Here is a 17,810-nt window from a genome sequence, read left to right on the forward strand (position 1 = left end):
CAACACCTAGAAACCCACTATCCCATGGGCACACCTTAACATAATTTCTAACTGAGCCACAGGCTTCACAGGCCTGAATTTGGGGCCCAGGCTGGGGTAGCTCAAACCTTAATCCAAATATAAATCATGTCCTCGCTCTCTAAGAAGTTCTGCAGCAGGGACCTGTCTCCGCAGCCACCGCACAGCTCAGTACCAGGCGGTCCCCCAGTGCCACCTTTCCCCCCGGGGCTGCACCCACAGTGACACCCCAGGAGCGGAATCCCTGCAGGAGGGGGTACACCAGGGGACAGTGAGGGACATGGGGATGGTTGGCAAGGGGCAGGGGGACCCCAGGGAGGAAGAGGGGGTGCAGAGCTGGGAGCTACCTGAAAAGGAACCCAGAGGAACAATGGAGGAGTCATGGAGGGGACACCTGGAGAGGGATGGGAGGGACCCCAGGGAGGGGATGGTGGGACCTGGAGACCGTGAGGGGAGATCAGAAAGGGGTTGGGTTGACTCAGGGACGGGCAAAGTGACCCAGTGAGGAATGGGAGGACACCGAGGTGGGACTCGAGCAGTGATGGGGGGACATGGAAAAAGTTTACAGGAATGATGGGGGTACCAAGGTGGGGCTGCAGGACCCAGTGAGAGACCTGGAAATGGTTGAAGGACCTGCGACACGGATGGGGGTCCGGGAAGTAATGGGGGTCCCCATGCAGGGCTGGGGGTCCCCAGATGGAGCTGAGTGTTCCCAACGAGGGGACCCAGGGAGGCTGTGGGGGTGAGGCTCACCGTGCACTGTCACTGTCACCTGCACCAACTTCTGCCATTCCCATGATATCCTGGAGTACACCCAGCCCTTGCAGTGACAGTGGCTGCCATGGTTCAGTTTCAGAGGGGCCAGGGACAGCTCGGTCCCACAGAGGGACTTCCTCATGTCCTCATCCCTATGGGAAAATGGCACCCCAGTGACCGACATGTTCTGCTGGCAGCGGCAGTGTGGTGTCACCGTGTCCTCCTCCAGCAGCATCAGTGCAGGTGTTATAAATGGGCCAGGAGACCTGCTCCTTTGAAGAGCCTTTATTAGTCAGCTCTTTAAAGGGGGAACTCGAGGGGTCGCCTGCGCTGCCGCTGCTCCTGTCACCGTTCTCGCTCCTGTCGCCGAACTGAGGATCAGGTGTCAGTCGGACCTTCTGCTCTCGCCGCAGCAGAGTCGGGAGGCTCCGATCTCACGGGAATTCCCGGCAACCCAACTGGGCTCGTGTGGTCTAGGGGCGTCACTTCTTCCCAGTCTCTTTGCGGTCGTGGCGAGGCGGCAGAAGCAGAATTCAGTCTTTAGGTAGCTGAGGGTCTTCTCGGTGTTGTAGTGCCTCCCTTTTTACCTGGATTTGGTGCTGGGTCGCGGCTTTTGGGTCCGCTTGCCGGCAACTGCACTTCGGTTTTGGAGCGATGCACCATGGAAGTCCTTGGATTTTCCTATTAGGTGGGGCCGGCAGTTCGAGGAGCCGGCAGGGAACGGCGACAGTCTAGCCCGACGGAAGGGGGGCGGACCCCGGGGTTTTAGAGGGGGTATACAACTTGGAATAAGATTTTTGAGGGTACAGACTTTGGTACAAACAGCATAACTTTCTTAACAGACAGGTTACAACTGGCATAATATTTGAAACAGTACAACTTTTTAACAAATGACAGACTGTGTAAGAAAATGGGAATCTCTTACATTTTATTCATTTCACGGGCACCTGTAGCACCAGCTGGTCTGTGGGGCACGGGGGTCCTGTCACATGGGGGGCGACCCGATGGCACCAGGACCCGCTTTTGGATCACACTCAGTACACGAGGGGTCCACAATTCCAGAAACATGCTCCTCCTGCACTAGGATGCTCTGGGACCCCCTAGAGCAGGGGAGGGGCTCTGGCAACACCAGGAGGGGACCATGGAGCAGAGCCCACCCAGAGCCCACGGGGTCCCATGGTTAGCAGGCTGGGAAACACCCAAACCCCCTCACCATGTGAGACTGTCACAGGGGGGCTGAGCCCATTGCCAGGTCTGTCACACGTGTAGAGCCACCCTCAGTGACAGTGAAGTGCTCGTGTCTGTTCTGCCCCCATCATTGCCCATCCTTGTACCAGGTGGTGGCACCGGCAGTCCCCGAGCCCTGGCAGGTCAGTGTCACCTGGTCCCACAGCACTGCCGGCATCCAGGGGGGCTCCACCAGGAGCTGGGTGGTCTGGGCACCTGCAGGTGACAGGGGACACCAGCCTGCCAGGGCCAGCAGCAGGGCTGGGGACAGCGTGGTGGGGACATGGCATCTCCTGAGGACTCACCAGCGAGGCCGAGGGTCTGGGCTGGAAGGGAGAAGGGACAGGGCTGGGTGGGGGTGGCCCTGCAGGGACAGCAGCACCTGGGGGACAAGGGTGTGGTGTCTGTCCCCAGACTGTCCCCAAAGGAACACAGGTGTAGCATGGAGGTCTTGAGGACAGGGACATCCCAGGCACCCTGGGCTGAGGAGGACCTGAGGACACTGTGGATACCCTATGCTCATTCAGGGCACCTCAAGCATCCTCACAGCTCCTGTCCCCACAGCCATATCCCCATGGCCCTGTCTCATGATCCCATTCCAATTCCACCTGTCCCTCAGCCTCATCTGCATGGTCTGTGGCCCTTGTCCCTGTCCCTGCATCCCTGTTCCCCTGTCCTGGCCTTGGGGACCTCAGGGGACCCCACAGCCCCCCTGTGCCCCCTCCCCACCAGTCTCTGCCTCACCAGGGCCCATCCCCGGGGTGTCAGGCCCGTGCCCGGGGCACTCACCCCACAGGAGCAGTGCCACCTTCCCGGCCATCCCCGTGTCCCCGGCCATGTGGACTGGCTGTCACTCGCTGCTGTGGCCACCGGTCCCCTGGGTGGTGGCTCTTTGGATGAAGAGGAAGGAGGAAAGGTCACACTTTGTCCCCATGTTTAGGTGTCCCTTGGTGGGGGCAGGGTGGGGGAAGGGTGCAGACACAGTAGGGGACAGGCTGGGGACATTATGGGACAGTCTGGGGGCTCAGTGGGGGATGGTGTTCCCAGGAGTGGGGGGCTCATGAGTTTTGGGAAACCAAGGAAGGGTTTTCAGGAGAATGGGGGTCCAGGGGAATTGAGTTCTCTGTGTCTGAGGAGGTTCAGAGATGGGAGTCCTGTGGGAACATGGTCCCCAGAGATTTTGGGTCATGGGATATGAGTCCCAGGGTTAGGGGGGACAGGGGGATAAAGAGGACCCTCAGGAAGAGGGGTTCTGGTGCAGAAGCAGCCCATGGGATGGGATCAAGGCAGGGGTGGTTCTGGGCAATGGGAGTCCTGGGATGGGGGTCCCAGGGAGGAGAGACCAAGGGAATGGGGGTCCCAGGGTTGGGTTCCCAGGGGAATGGGGGTCCCAGGGTTGGGTTCCCAAGGGAATGGGGGTCCCAGGGATGGGCAGTGGCTGGGTGGGTACAGGGGTTTCAGCTCCTTCCCTGAGTGCCTCAGATTTTGGGATGACTCAGAGCCAGCACAGCCCCCACAATGTGCTCATGGCCTGGGGGGCACCCCAGGGTTGGGGCTCTGGGTCTGTGCCCCACACACCCCTGGGCTTTTTCTTGGCCCCCCATTTCCTGGCTCAGCCATCCCAGGGAACACCTGAGCAGGTAACAGTGGGGGGATCCCAGGAAGGGGCAAAGGGGGATGGGGGCTGCAGGCAGTGGTTGGGGGTCTGTGAGGGGTGAAAGATTTTCACTTTCTCTTTCCTGCAGCAGAAGGAAGAGGCTGTTTATGCTGAGCTGAGGATGTGGGTTCTGTCCTGGGGGGGCACATCCAGAGGGCTCCTGCCCTCAGGGAAAAGGGCTCCTCTGCTGTGGTGACACCTGGGTCTTGTCCCAGGGTCTTGTCCTGAAGGGTTCCTCATTCTGGGGGTGCCACATCCTTGGGGATTCCTGTCCCAGAGGTGGAACATCCCGGGGACCTCTGTCCTTGGGGGGGCCCTGAGCATTCCACTGTCCCCAGTGGGGTTCTCTGATCTCTGGACTGCCTAAACTTAAAGGGCCCCTGATAACACATTGCCCTTATGATAGTAAATGCCAGGCTAAATTTGGTTGTATTGCCTGATGCTCAGTTGGTTAAGAAAAAATTATACATCCATGAAGTAAAGAAAAGAATCTTTTCTTACATCATTTTTTACCCTATAGAAATGTAACTCAGCAAAAATCAAACTGACAATGAATAAAATAGACTAGCTGATAAAATGCTTTTTATCATTGCTCTCCCAGGAAGTTACTCAAAAAATAAGCAGGAATAAATCAAAGAGAAATGAGACTTTTTCGTACCCTTTAGGAGTCCATTGGGGCATATCAGCAGCATTTCTTCGTGGATAACACAGAGTGTGGAATCTCCCTGAGTGTCCAACAGGTCCATGGCATTGTTCCCTGCCTGCTGGGCAGCAACCCAGCCCAGAGGGAAGGCTTTGGTTGGGCCATATTTAGGAACTCTTCCCATTTTTGCCCTTCCCACCCTGGAACTTGATTTACTTCCCATGGCTTCTGCTCCTAAAAGGGAGAGGAGAAACTCTGTCCATCCTGGGAAGAGTGCACAGGAATCCATGGAAATGCCCATGTGTCCCTCAGGGTCTGCTCCCCTGGTAAATGCACTCCACCCTGCCCTGAATTCCCCTCCCTGGGCACTCCCTGCTCCTGCTGGGACAGCCCTGTTCCCCAGATCCATGTGAGGAGCACCTGCTCAGTTTTTGCACACTCTTCCCTCTCTTCTGGTGTCCAGATCGAGAACCCAAACATTCCTGCTGGGAGGTTCCAGGTAGATGCAGGTTTTCTTCAAAAAGAGGGTCCCGATCAGGTTGTTGAGCAGATGAGTGTGAGATTTGCAGAATGTCTGGGGCTCTCTCAGCCCCTTGCTCTTGTCAGTGGCAAATTGAGCAATTGCTGCATTTCCGGACTGGTTCCCTCACAGCTGACCCTGCAGGGGGGTTTCCAGCCAGCCCTGCTCTGAAAACCATCAAAGGCCCTCGCAGAGCCACTGCTTGGGCTGCCATTGGCTTTTGTGCTTCTTGCAGGGCTGAGCAAACCACAGCCACGCCTTTTTCCCCCACAGAATTCTCACCTTTGCAGCAGCTCTAAAGCTGCCAGAATCCAAGCCAAGGGGAAAGCAGGGGGGACCCTCAGGTCCTGGCTGCCCCCTGGGGCTGGCCAGAGCAGGGCTGGCCAATGCCCATCCCTGTGCATGGGGCTGGGCCATGGCTGGGCCCCACACTTGGATTGACAGGGGTCCCCAGGATGTGCCACACCTGGGACAGGCACCCGACCAGGAATGTGCAGGGACGATTCCAGAACTGCCATCCCCTGGCAGGATACCCTCATGCCAGGATGTGTCACCCCTGGACTGGATTTTCCCAGGTCGTGTCATCCCCAGAACAGGGACCTCCCAGGACAGGACCCCCCTGGTTTCCCCCCAGGGCAGACCCGGCCCCGCTTTCCCATCTGACTCTCAGCACAAATGGCCTCTTCCTTCTTGTCCAGGAAAAAGAAAGTGAAAGTGTTGGGAGGGGCACAGCCCAACATCCCCATCCCCCAAATCCTCCCCACCCCTCCCAGCACCCCCACACTCCCTTCCCTCCTCCCTGGTGTCCCCTCAACCTCCTTAGGTGCTCCTGGGGATCGCTGAGCCATGAACTGGGAGGGGAGTGTACAAGAGTGAGGAAAATAAGAACAAATAGGAATAAAAAGAGGAAAAACTCCCAGGGTGGGGAGCACAGAGCCGGAGCATCATGGGAACTCCCTGGTATTCCCTCAGACCACCAGCACTATGGAAGTCTCTGCTTTGATCTGTGTCACCCCGAAATCTGAGGCATCCGATGAAGGAGCCACAGCCCACGTGTCCACCCAGCCACTGCCCATCCCTGAGACCCCCATTCCCCTGCGCCTCCATCCATGGGGCCTCATTCCCCAGGTTCCCTCTCCTGGGGACCCCCATCCCAGGATGTCCATTGCCCAGGATCTCCATAGCCCAGCACTACTCTCCCCTTGATCCCATCCCATGGACTCCTCAGTGTCCCAGAACCTCCATCCCTGAGACTTCTGAGCCCTGCATCCCATGATCCCAAATCCCTGCAGACCATATTCCCCTGAGACCCCCATGCCTGGTTCCCTGCAATGAGACCCACATTCCCCAGGATCCCCATCCCATGTGTCTCCCCTTCCTCAGGCACCCCATTCCCATGGCACCCCAATTCCCCAGGGACCTTATCCCTGGGTCACCCTGCTCCTCTGGAAATCCCTCCTTAGCTCCCCACATCCCTGGAGCCCCCAAGTCCTGGGATCCCCATGTCCCACCAGGTCCCACCATGTCTCAGCGAGTCCCTCTACATTCCCAGCCTCTCCCCACCCTGCCCCCACGAAAGGCCACCTACACGTGGGGAAAAGATGTGACCTCACTTCCTTCCTCTTCCACCAAAGAGCCACCACCCAGGGGACCGGTGGCCACAGCAGCGAGTGACAGCCAGTCCACATGGCCGGGGACACGGGGATGGCCGGGAAGGTGGCACTGCTCCTGTGGGGTGAGTGCCCCGGGCACGGGCCTGACACCCCGGGGATGGGCCCTGGTGAGGCAGAGACTGGTGGGGAGGGGGCACAGGGGGGCTGTGGGGTCCCCTAAGGTCCCCAAGGCCAGCAGAGCCAGAGCATGAGGTGGATGCTGGTGTGACAGGGATTGTGGGGTGGCTGTGGGGACAGGAATGAGAGGACAGGAATAAGGGGACTGAAATCTGAGGACAAGGATATCAGGGCAGGCACATTGGGACTGGGATAGCTGTGGTGACGGGGACAGGGATACAGAAACAGGGACAAAGGGCTTAGGCCTTTGCGGATGGGCCATGGGGACAGGTGCCATGGGGCTGGTGCAGGTGCCCTGTGGCAGCATGAGGGCTCTGTGGTGTCCCCACACTCAGCAGTGTTCACAGTGTCCCCATGCCCCACCTCAGCTTGAGGCAGCTGCAGTTTCCATGTCCCTCAGGTGTCCATGCCACAGGGATGTGGCACGTGGGCAGCTGTGACACAGACTGGTCTCTCCAGACCTGTTGGGGACATCCCTGAGCACTTTCTCATGGGGACCAGTGTCCCATTGGGAACACTGGGGAAAACCCCACACCCTGTTCCCCAGGAGCTGCTGTTCCTGCAGAGCCACCCCCACCCAGCCCTGTCTCTTCTCCCTTCCAGCCCAGACCCTCGGCCTCGCTGGTGAGTCCTCAGGGGATGTCATGTCCCCGCCCCACTGTCCCCAGCCCTATGGTGGCCCTGGCAGGCTGGTGTCCCCTGTCACCTGCAGGTGCCCAGACCACCCAGCTCCTGGTGGAGCCCCCCTGGAGGCCGGCGGTGCTGTGGGACCAGGTGACACTGACCTGCCAGGGCTCAGGGACTGCCGGTGCCACCACCTGGTACAAGGACAGAAAGTGCTGGTGGCAGAAGGGACCCAACAGCTTCACTGTCACCACCACTGGCACCTACCAGTGTGACAGACCTGGCACCGGGCTCAGCCCCCGCATCTACGTCTTAAATGGTGAGAGGTGATGTGTGCCCTGGCCCCCCCGGGCTCCCCGAGGGCTCTGGGTGGGCTCCACTTCCTGGGTCACACCCCTTGTGTGACAAGAGCCTGTCCCCTGCACACAGGGACATCCCAGAGCATCTCAGTGCAATGAGACCCCTTGTTGAAATGGGGGACCCCTGGTGCCTCCCAAGGCCTTTGGGATCCCTCAGACACCCCAGATGTGACAGGTCCTTCCTGTCCCACAGAGCGTCTTGTTCTGCAGCTGCCGGCGCTGCTGCTGCTGGAGGGGGACACGGTGACACTGCGCTGCCGGGGCTGGCAGGATGGCACAGTCACTGGAGTACGATTTTACCACGAGGAGAAGGATCTGGGTGGGCCCCTCAATGGGACCGAGCTGTCCCTGTCCCCACTGCAGCTGCACCACAGTGGCAGCTACCGCTGTGGGGGCTGGGTGAACTCTGGGCCATCAAGGTCCTGGGAGATGTCAGCACCAGTGACAGTGACAGTGACAGTACATGGTGAATGTGGGAATGGGGATGGGAAACCCCAACATCTTCCCAGCTTTCCCCACCAGTGCCTGCGTCCCTCATCCTTCCTTCCATCCCTGCCTGAGTCATCCACACCTTCCCATGTCCCTCTCGGGTCCCTCCATCTTTGTCTGGGTCCCACTCCAGGTCCCCCCAGCCCCACCTAGCATCCTATACCACTTCTGAGGTCTCAGCTCCATCCTCTGCTCTCCCTTCCCAACCTGGCTTGCTCCAACCCTCCCTGCTTCCCCCTAGGCCCTCCCAGGGCTCCCCCAAACCCTCCCTCAGCCATCCCACATCCCTCCCTGGGTCCACTTCTCCCTCAGTGGGGTCCCCTCCAATCCCCTCCTGCCACTCCCCAGATCTCCCACCCCTCACAGATCCCCCATCTCACCCATATCCCCCTGCAGGGGTTCTGCTCTTGGGGGCTGTCCCTGTGGGGGACAGGTGGCACTGGGTGACTCCCTGGTGAGCTGCACAGTGGCCAAAGGGACAGGTCCCGTGTCACTCCTCTGGCACTGGGAGGGCTCAGATGCACCACTGGGCACTGACCCTGCCTGGAGCTGCACCACACTGGGGACAAGGACAGCAGCCACTAGCAGTGTTGGGCCAGCAACAGGGACAGTTGGCCAAGAGCCCCTCACTGCAGGTCAGGTGAACGGGACCCTCAGGGTGGGGGTGACCTCAAGCACAGCATCTCCCATCCCACACCAGGTCACAGTCCCCCCACTGCAGGTCACAGCCCTGGGTGACCGGGACCCTCTGGCTCTGGCTGCCCTCACCCACAGCATCCCAATGGGTGACTGGTAACCACCACGGTAAGTCCCAGACCTGGGTCAAAGGCTCCCTCTGTCTCCAGGTGCCACCATGCACAGACTCCCTCATGTCCCCAGTCTGATACTCCCTCCCCCCATTCCCCTGCCCCCACACCGGGTGCCAGCCCCTCCACCTGGCCTCAGCCCTGTCTCTGTGCCTGCAGTGCCTGTGGCCAATGCCACCATCACCCCTGGTCCCCTGTCACAGCAGGTGCTCGCAGGTGACCCCGTGACACTGCGCTGCTCGGTGCAGGTGGGCTCAGCCCCTGTCACCTTCACCTGGCTGCACAATGGGCAGGAGGTGGCCCAGGGTCCCATCCTGGAGCTTGGGGACGTCGATGTGGGACATTTGGGCGCCTACCAGTGTGTGGCCACCAACCAGCTGGGACAGGACGGGCACCGCGTGTTCCGGGCACTCAGCCCTGAGCTGGCCCTGGAGGTGACATCGTGGGGACAAGGAGGCACAGGTGGGCTCACACAGGGTTCCTAGGTGGGTCTGAGACCCTCGGGTCATAGACGACCTGGATTCAGCCCGCTCTGTCCCTAGCAGGGAAACAAACAACAGGGCACAGGAGGGGAACTCATGAGGTCACTGGGACTGCAGAGCCTCTGGAGTAACCCCAGTGACCCCAGTGTGTCCCCCTCTATTTCCTGCAGTGGCTGCAGGGGTCGTTGGGTTCCTGTTGTTCCTGGTCCTGCTCATGGGTGGAATCTTGGCTTTCCACTGGTCGTTTTGCATGTGTGGGTGACAATGAGGGATGGGGATCCTGGAGAGCAGTGGGAAGGCCCCCAGGATACAGGGGCCATTGGGTGGCATCCACAGCCCCTGACTTGGGAGGGGCTGAGCCCCCAGTGACCTCGGCTCAGGGCCCTGAGGTGTTGCAGGGTCCTTCACGGATGTTGGGGCTTCTGTTGGTGATTTTTGGGGAGTTCAGAGCGTCTCCCTCCCTGCCACGTTCGGGGTTCTGGGGGCCCCTGGGACTCCAAAGTCACCCATTCAGTTTTTCTTTGCAGCTGCCAGGAAGCACCAGGAAAGGTGAGTGCATGTTCCAGCCATAGTACGCCTTTTACCCAAACCCCCAGGACCTCCCAACCCATCCACACACCTTCTTATTCCCACAGGGCCCCCCCGGAGTTCCTGGCACCCCCCAGGGAGGATCCTCAGGCAACTTACTCGGAGCTGCTGGGGCCACATGGGCAACCATGGGAACCCAGTGACATATATGACAATCTACAACGAAAGTAGTGACACTCTGGGAAACGGGAGGCACTGGGCAACACTGAGGGTGCTCCATCCATGGCTCCTGTGGTTGCCCACCCTTCCAAGGGAGGCGGTCATGAGTCAGGGGGAGGCTACACAAAGCACCCTGTGCTCTCCATTTCCTATCCCAGTGCCCCCAGGGGCTCCCCCATCCCCTTCCCAGTACCTGCAGGGGCTCCACAACCCCCATCCAAGTGCTCCAGGTATCCTCAGTGATTTCCCACTTCTCTCCCTACAGTGCTCACAGCACACCCAGGGCTCCTCGTGCCCCCTCCTACTCCCCCTGTCCTGTCCCACTGTAAAAAGAGCAGTCGGGAAGGATTCGTTATGATTGATTTCCCAGAGGAAAATGAAGCACAAATGCAGCATTATGATATCTGAGAACTGTTCATTGATAACGAATGATAAGTGTTCCTATGGGAAGGGGATAGAGGAGAGAGTAGAGAGGGAAAAAGAGAGACAGAGAGAGAAACAGAAGGAACAGAAACAGAAGACACGGACTGTGTTACCACACGAACCCCAGGCTCTGTTGGCATCACTCAGCAGATGCAGTGTGTGTGCAGTGAGCCCTCGTGGCTTTTGTGAGTGGCTGGGAACGATTTCCAAGCGGCAGCACCTGTGTGTCTCTGGCATTGGCAAGTGATGGCTGTGGGCGGCTGCTGTGGGCAGGTGCTGCGGGCAAGTGCCGCAATGGGCTGGTGCAGCAGGCTCATTGCTGCGGGCAACACGGGACACATGGCAGAGGCAGCGGGTGGGTGCAGGCAGCCTCCACTCTGCTGGGGATATGGCGGAGCACCAGGCTGTGGATGGGGTGGCAGGCCATGGGGACACTCGGTGGCAGCAGTTGCGGCTGGGTGCAGGAAGCATCCTCTCCACTGGGGAAGTGGTGGAGGACCAGGCTGGGGAAGCAGTGGAGCACCAGGTCATTGCAGGAATGAGCTGCCTCCTGGAAGCAGTGATGCAAGGAAGCACGGGTGTGGACAGGGAAGAAGGATTACAGGGAGGTAAAGGCGAGGGGACCAGGGCAAAACAGATCCTTCAAGCAAGCCTCTGATCCCCCTCAAGAAACCCAAAGCAAAATTGCTCCTGTTATATCACAGTTAATCGCTTTAACTTTATGGAGTTGTGGACCTGAGGACCACAATGATAAAACTGAGTTTACAGTGAGGAGAGTGACAGAGGCCCAGACAGTGTAAAATCCTGAATATGCATCAAGCTGATGCAAAACCAGGGGTATAAAAGGTGAAATCACCATTTTTCGGATGAGCCTTTTGCTTTATGAATTTTTATTATTCTCAGTAAAATGTTTAGAACTCATTCCCCCTTAAGGTCTGAGTCATTATTAATATATGTATATGAGTAACAAGGCAAATAAACAGCAACAATGGCAGCAACAAACAGAACCAGAACCTCAGCAATGGCTGCAGGCCCTTCTCCTCCAGTGCAGTTCCCGGCACAGCCAGCAGGGGCGCTGGGGGCTCCCGGCCGGGCAGGGCGGGTGCGATGATTCCCCCAATGCTCCCCTCTCTCTCTCTCTCTCTCTCTCTCTCTCTCTCTCTCTCTCTCTCTCTCTCCCTCTCTCTCCATGGTAATGGTGGGCGCAGCTGGCGCAAGTAGTGGAAAAGTGGCTTTCTTTGCAAACTCACCTCAGGGAATCTGTCCTGGTTACCCTCCAGATAGTGAAATGTGCTGTAGCAGGAACCTCGGAAGCAGCAAGCTGGAATGGCAGAGGTGAGCAGACCCCAGAGTGGCACAATGGAAAGTTACAGAATCTCCGCAGCTGTAGCGACAACTGCAGGATGTCCCAGCAGGCACACGGTGCTGGCTTCCAGTGCAGCAAAAACAACCAGAGCAAAGGCAGAAACATGGCAGGGCTGGGCTGGCTCCCAAACGCAGCCAGGAGGGGCTCCCTCAGAGGAGGAGGGGATGGGGGTCCCAGGTTTTCCCCTGAGGTGTCTGAGGAGTTGGTGAGGTTCTTTCCAGCCAAAGTGGATGTTAACAAGCTCGCAGTTCAACGGCTGCTCTTCTAGCAAAGGCTCACTCGCAGTAAGGAAGAAGCAGTACAGGGCTGGATTCTGGCAGTGGCAGTGAATTCTCCCTGCAGGAAGCAGTTTGACTGTTCCCTCTGATCCCCAGATGGAGACAGAGCTGGGAGCTGAGCCCAGCCCCTCACACCCAGGCCAAAATCTTGCCGTATCTCTGCCCTTCTCCAGGGAAGAACCCCACGGGCTAAGAGGCTCCAGAGAGCTGCACCCCTTCCCCCATCCTTGGCCACTTCTTTAGTCTCTCTTAGGGATGGTCCTTATTCTATCTCGGCAACAAATGGGGACCAACTCCTGGAGAGAAAGAAAACAAGAGGAAAAATCCTGACCACCAACACACTAAAAACCCGGAGCTGCTCCCTCTCCCACTCCCGGGGGATGCACAGAAATCAAAGATCCCAAAGGCCTGAGAGAAGAAGAAGTTCCTTAAACAGCAACGAGAGAACAACAAACAGCAACAGGAACAAGAGACAGAATCCAAAGGGTCACAACAGAAACAATTTCCAGAGAAAGCTCCAACAAGGAACAAACCCCAGACCCTTCCCCCAGCTCCCAAAACACACGAGAACCCTTCTGGCCCCTACCCTACACCACTATGAAAATTGCATTTTTTTATAATGGAAAAGGCTGATTTGGCCCCCATTTGATGCCACAAGGCTGAGACCATGTAAATCGGGATTGGCTGAAGCTGTTGGGGGCTGGCCTCTCTCACTGCTGCTCTCAACTATATCCCCCGTGTGGTTTCTGTCCTGAGGGGTCGGGACACTTTGGGTTTCTTGGGTTTGGGGAGAAATCCTGTTCCAGACTTCTCCATTCTTGCTGGTCCCTGCAGGATCTGAGCCGGCAAGAGCAGCTTGGGAATGGAGCCCCAGGCAGGAAGGCGCTCCCTAACTCCTCCTCCTTGAAGCCAGTGGCCATCCAAGTGTGGGGCCCAGCCAGTGTGGCAGTAGTTGTGGCCATCAGTGGGTGTGGGAGGAGGGGAAGCCATGGGTTCCGTGAGGATGGAGTGGGAGTGGGATGGGGCAGGCTGGGGCAGGCTGTGGGTGGAATCACCCCAATCACAAGGGTCCTGATAACCTGTGAGGGTGACACCCAGTGGCAGTGGCTGTGACCTGGATTGTGGGATGGATGTGACAGCTGGGATGAGGGAGCCATGAGTGGGATGTCCTGGGTGGGGGACCTGGAGCCCAAGGGTTCCAGTCACAGGGGACCCTGATCTGCAGTGCTGGGGGCTGTGCCCTGGGACAGGACAGGCATGGTGTGATGAGGGTTGGATGAGGTTGGCATGGGTGGGATGTGGGATTCCACAGGTGGGGTCACCCCCACCCCAATAGTCCTGCTCCCCAGGATGGTGATGTGCAACGGGGACTTTCAGCCATGTTGTCACTATTTCTGACCTGGCACTGGTATTGGCCGTTGTCATTGTCCCCAAATGTGGACAGCTCCAGTTGGGGGGCCAGTGCCCAGTGGTTCCCCAGAGTTCCCCCAGTGCCAGGTGGACAGGGGACATGTCCCCATGGCCACTGTGCAGCTCAGCACCAGGCAATTCCCCGGTGCCACATGTTCCCTACGGGGGCTGCACCCACAGGGACACCCCCAATAGCAGGACCCCTTCAAGGGGACACAGGTGGGACTGGGGACAAGGGAGGGTTAAGGGACAGGGGGAGGGGAAGGAGGGGGCTGAGCAGGAGGATGGAGAGGACCTCAGGGAGCAAGAAGGGCAACCAAGAAGGGGTGCATGGACCCCAGATAGGGATTAGGATGACATGGGAGAGTGGGGTTTGAAGGACCCAGGTAACAAAAGACAATCAAAGGATGAAGCATGGACCTGAGAAGGGATATTGAATGCCAGGGCAGGATGGGGGCCCCAGGCAGGGCTGAGGAGCCCGAGTAGGCTGTGGGGGCTCCCCGTGCCCATCCCTGCACTCACTGTGCACTGTGACATGGAGCTGGGGGCTGCTCTTTCACACCGCCCCCACCTCGGAGTGTGTTGTGGTGCTTGGCTTCTCATCCCTAATGGATTGTTCCTTTCCCCTCTACAGTTTGCTTCACTCTAGTTGTCTATCTTCCCTAGACCTGCCCTTGCCTCCTTCTACAGAATTGTTAATCCTTCCTTGACCCTTCCCATTCTTCTGGACTGTTCCCCATCCATCCCTCAATCTTCGAAGCCCTAGTGGTTAGTTTAAACTGTTCCCTGCCCCTGTGTTCTTTCCTTGGTCTATGTATTGGACTCCTTGCCTTATGTTCCTCCCCCATGTAACCCTTATTGGTCATAAATTCCATCCTTTCCTAAGACCTCCCCTGCTTATAAGCCTCTGTGAGCCCAAATTCTGTGCTATTTTTCATTCCCTTAACTTCTGGAGTATAAAGTCCTTTGGAAATGACTCAGAAGGCCTCTCCCTGTTCTTTGTCCCTGCCCTTGAAGCGAACCATCTGTGCTGTAGAGCAATTGTGCTCCAGGAGCCTGCAGCTTTTTGGAACGCCCCAGAAAGAATATTCGGGTTGTGGCTATGGCAGCCAGAGGAGAGGGAAAAGTGTGGAAGGATGGAGCAGTGGCTCTGCCCCGTGGCCGGGCTGGGGCTGGGGAATGTCAATGCTCCTGGGTGCCAGGGCCGGGCCCGGCAGAGGCTCCGCAGCAGCTCCGGGGCTCAGAGGCCACTTGGGGAGCGCCGGGTGTGGGGCTTTGGGCACCAGGGGGCACCGGGCAGGGCTGGAGCTGGGGCGGGCTTTGGGGTGGGATTTGGGGACACCCCTGTCCACCTCCGGCTCCATCCCGGTCCTCCAGCTCAGCCCGAGGGGCTCAGCAGCTGCAGGATCGGTGCCCGTGGTGTCAGGGTGGCACTGCCGTAGGTCCCCAGCCCTTGGCCGGTGTCACCGAGAGGGGACAAACAGGGAGCGGCAACCCCTTCCCCTGGGTGGGGCAGCTGCGAGGGAACCAGTCTGGAAATGTCCCAATTGATCATTTTGTCCCTGTCCCCAAGGGACTGAGAGAGCCCCGATAATCCTGCAAATTCCACACCCATCTGCTCAACAACCTGACCATGACCTTCCTCCGTCCGAGCTGACCAGGGCAGAGCTGAACAAACAAAAACCATTTCTCCTGGTTTAATCAAAAAGCTGCATTTTGGGTCCAATGGGAGAGGACGAGTGTCCTGTGACCCCTGGCAGTGGGGGAGGGAATGGGGAGCCCCTGGGGGTACTGGGAGCACTGGGAGCACTGGAACTGGGAGCTCTGGGCAGCCCCACAGGGGACTCCCCACTCGTGGCCACCCCCCGTGCACGGTGGGCAACCGTGGGAGCCCCGGGGCGAGGGGACACACACGGGGGGTGCCCTCAGGCAGGGACCTCCAGTGTCCCCAGTGCCCCCAGGGTCACAGCACATTCTCGTAGATGTCACTGCGGTCCTGCTGTCGCCCGTGGGGTCCCGGCAGCTCCTGTTGGTCACTTGTGGATCCTGAGGTGGGGCAGGGCCTGGGGACACCCGTGGTGACCCTTAGAATGACTCCAGTTGTGGGGACATGGCTGGGGTGTGACATCCATGAGAGACGTGTCCCTGTCCCCCCCTGTACTCACTCCCTGCCCTCTCGGTGCCCACGGCATGGGGGTCCAGCACTGCCCCCTCATCTGGGGGGGTCTTGTGTGGATCAGGGGGGTCTGAGGGGTGTCTGGGGAGGGGCAAAGAGAAATCCCGGTTGAAGCCCCCAACTCACCTGTCCTGGGACGTCCTGGCTGCTGCAAGTAAAAGGGGAGGAGGTGACTGTGGGGACCCTGGAACCCCTGAACCTTCCTGGCAACTCAGCACATCTAACTACCCATAAGACCCCCAAATCCCAATTCCTACCGGTCCCCTGATTCTGCCTGGACACTCCAAGGACCTCTGAATTCCCCAGAACTCTTGTACAACGACAGTCACCCCAACTCCCAGTGTCCCCACCCTCTGAGGCCCAGAACCCCAAGTCTGGCAGGGAGGAGCACCTCCAAAACTCCACCAGGATCCCAGAAAAATCCACAATCTTTCAGGATGTGCCCAAACCCTCGGGGACCTCCCAGAGCCACCTCAATGTTTCTCAAAGCCCACCCAGAGGTGCGTCCGGAGCACAACTAAGACCCTCCAAATACTCCTCAAATCCCCCAGGACCCCCAGCCGAGGTCACTATGGGCTCAGTTTCCCCCAGATGAGGGGCCCTGGGTGCTGCCCCATCTCTGCCCCCACTCTGGGGGCTTCCCCTCACTCCAGGACCCCCACACCCCACATTGTCACCCACCCGTGCGGTGCCAGCAGTGACATCCCCCGATGACAGCCAGGAGCAGGACCAGGAACAGGAGGGTCCTGCCGACATTCACAGCCACTGCTGGGGACAGATGGGGACACATCAGGATCACCCTGAACCCCAGGAACCCTGAACACCCTGGTGACCCATGTGACCTCACCTGTGACCCAGGGTGATCCAGGGGTCACCTCCAGGGCCAGCTCAGGGCTGAGTGCCCGGAACACGCGGTGCCCGTCCTGTCCCAGCTGGTTGGTGGCCACGCACTGATAGGTGCCCGAATGTCCCACATCGATGTCCCCAAGCTCCAGGATGGGACCCTGGGCCACCTCCTGCCCATTGTGCAGCCAGGTGAAGGTGACAGGGGCTGAGCCCACCTGCACCGAGCAGCGCAGGGTCACAGGGTCACCTGAGTGCACCTGGTGTGACAGGGGACCAGGGGTGATGGTGGCATTGGCCACGGGCACTGTGGGGACAGAGACAGGGTTGAGACTGGCAGGAGGGACTGTCACCCGGCGTGGGGGAATGAAGGAGTTTCTGTGGTGGCACCCTGAGACAGAGGGTCTCCTTCAGCCAGGACAGTGACCCCACGGTGGTGGGGACCATCATGTGCTGTGGGATGAGGGGGATGAGGATGAGGGTGAGGTGAGGATGGGATGAGGTCTGCTGTGTCCAAGGGTGGTGATGGCCGTCACCTCGTTGGGGGTGTGGAATGGTGTGGGTGGGATGTGATGGGTCTGATGAGGCATATCAATGGGGACATCACCCCAATCCCAAGGGTCTCACTCTCTGGGAGGGTCACACTCAGTTGGGTGAATGTGACCGGATGGGGAGAGGGCATGTGACAGCTGGCATTAGGGATCCATGGCCTGGATCTCCTGGGTGGGGATACCTGGACCCAGATGGTCCCAGTTCCCCTGGGCTGTGACACCCAGTGGTGGGGGCTGTGAGCTGGGGTGGGTTGGGGATGGTGTGGGGGGGTTGAGGTGGAATGGGAATGTGTGGAACTGGGGATGGTGTGGGTGGGATCACCCCCAGCCCGAGGGTCATGCTCCCTGGGACAGTGACGTTCACTGGGGGGTCTTGACCAAGTTATCCCCACCACTGGCCCTGCACTGGTGTGGCCACTGTCCTCGTCCCCATTGTGCTGCTGCTCCAGGAAGGAACTGCTTCCTAATCTGCAATGTCCCCAAACCCCCTGGTGCCAGGGGTGCCAGGAGAAGGACAGACGACATGTTCATCTGGCCACTGTGTAGTTTAGCACCAAGCGGTCACCAAGTGCCACTTGCCCCCCAGGGGGCTGCACACACAGAGACACCCCTGAAAGCAGGACCCCTGCCGAGGCACACAGGAGG

General features: G+C 58.9%; 1 protein-coding gene and 1 long non-coding RNA gene across 3 annotated transcripts; one reads left to right on the top strand and one right to left on the bottom strand.

Annotated features, from left to right (window-relative positions):
• Positions 1–2,074: 2,074 nt before the first annotated feature.
• On the bottom strand, positions 2,075–3,145 carry LOC136375152 (uncharacterized). 2 transcript variants are annotated; one of them, XR_010746043.1, is made up of 3 exons: positions 2,791–3,145; positions 2,307–2,327; positions 2,075–2,217 (listed from the first exon to the last, which is right to left on the bottom strand). It is a non-coding gene; the product is annotated as an uncharacterized lncRNA (long non-coding RNA). The 2 variants fall into 2 exon arrangements; XR_010746042.1 differs by having other exon boundaries at positions 2,307–2,383.
• Positions 3,146–6,426: 3,281 nt separating this feature from the next.
• LOC136375155 (Fc receptor-like protein 4) lies at positions 6,427–10,397 on the top strand. Its single transcript, XM_066340514.1, is given in 11 exon segments — positions 6,427–6,556; positions 7,215–7,235; positions 7,324–7,554; positions 7,788–8,049; positions 8,444–8,622; positions 8,625–8,723; positions 8,791–8,817; positions 9,049–9,351; positions 9,542–9,625; positions 9,899–9,920; positions 10,007–10,397. Coding segments are annotated over 11 exon segments (1,401 nt in total). The 5' UTR covers positions 6,427–6,507; the 3' UTR covers positions 10,131–10,397.
• Positions 10,398–17,810: the final 7,413 nt, after the last annotated feature.

Source organism: Sylvia atricapilla, unplaced genomic scaffold (genome assembly GCF_009819655.1).
Source record: "Sylvia atricapilla isolate bSylAtr1 unplaced genomic scaffold, bSylAtr1.pri scaffold_96_arrow_ctg1, whole genome shotgun sequence".
NCBI classification, from domain to species: domain Eukaryota; kingdom Metazoa; phylum Chordata; class Aves; order Passeriformes; family Sylviidae; genus Sylvia; species Sylvia atricapilla.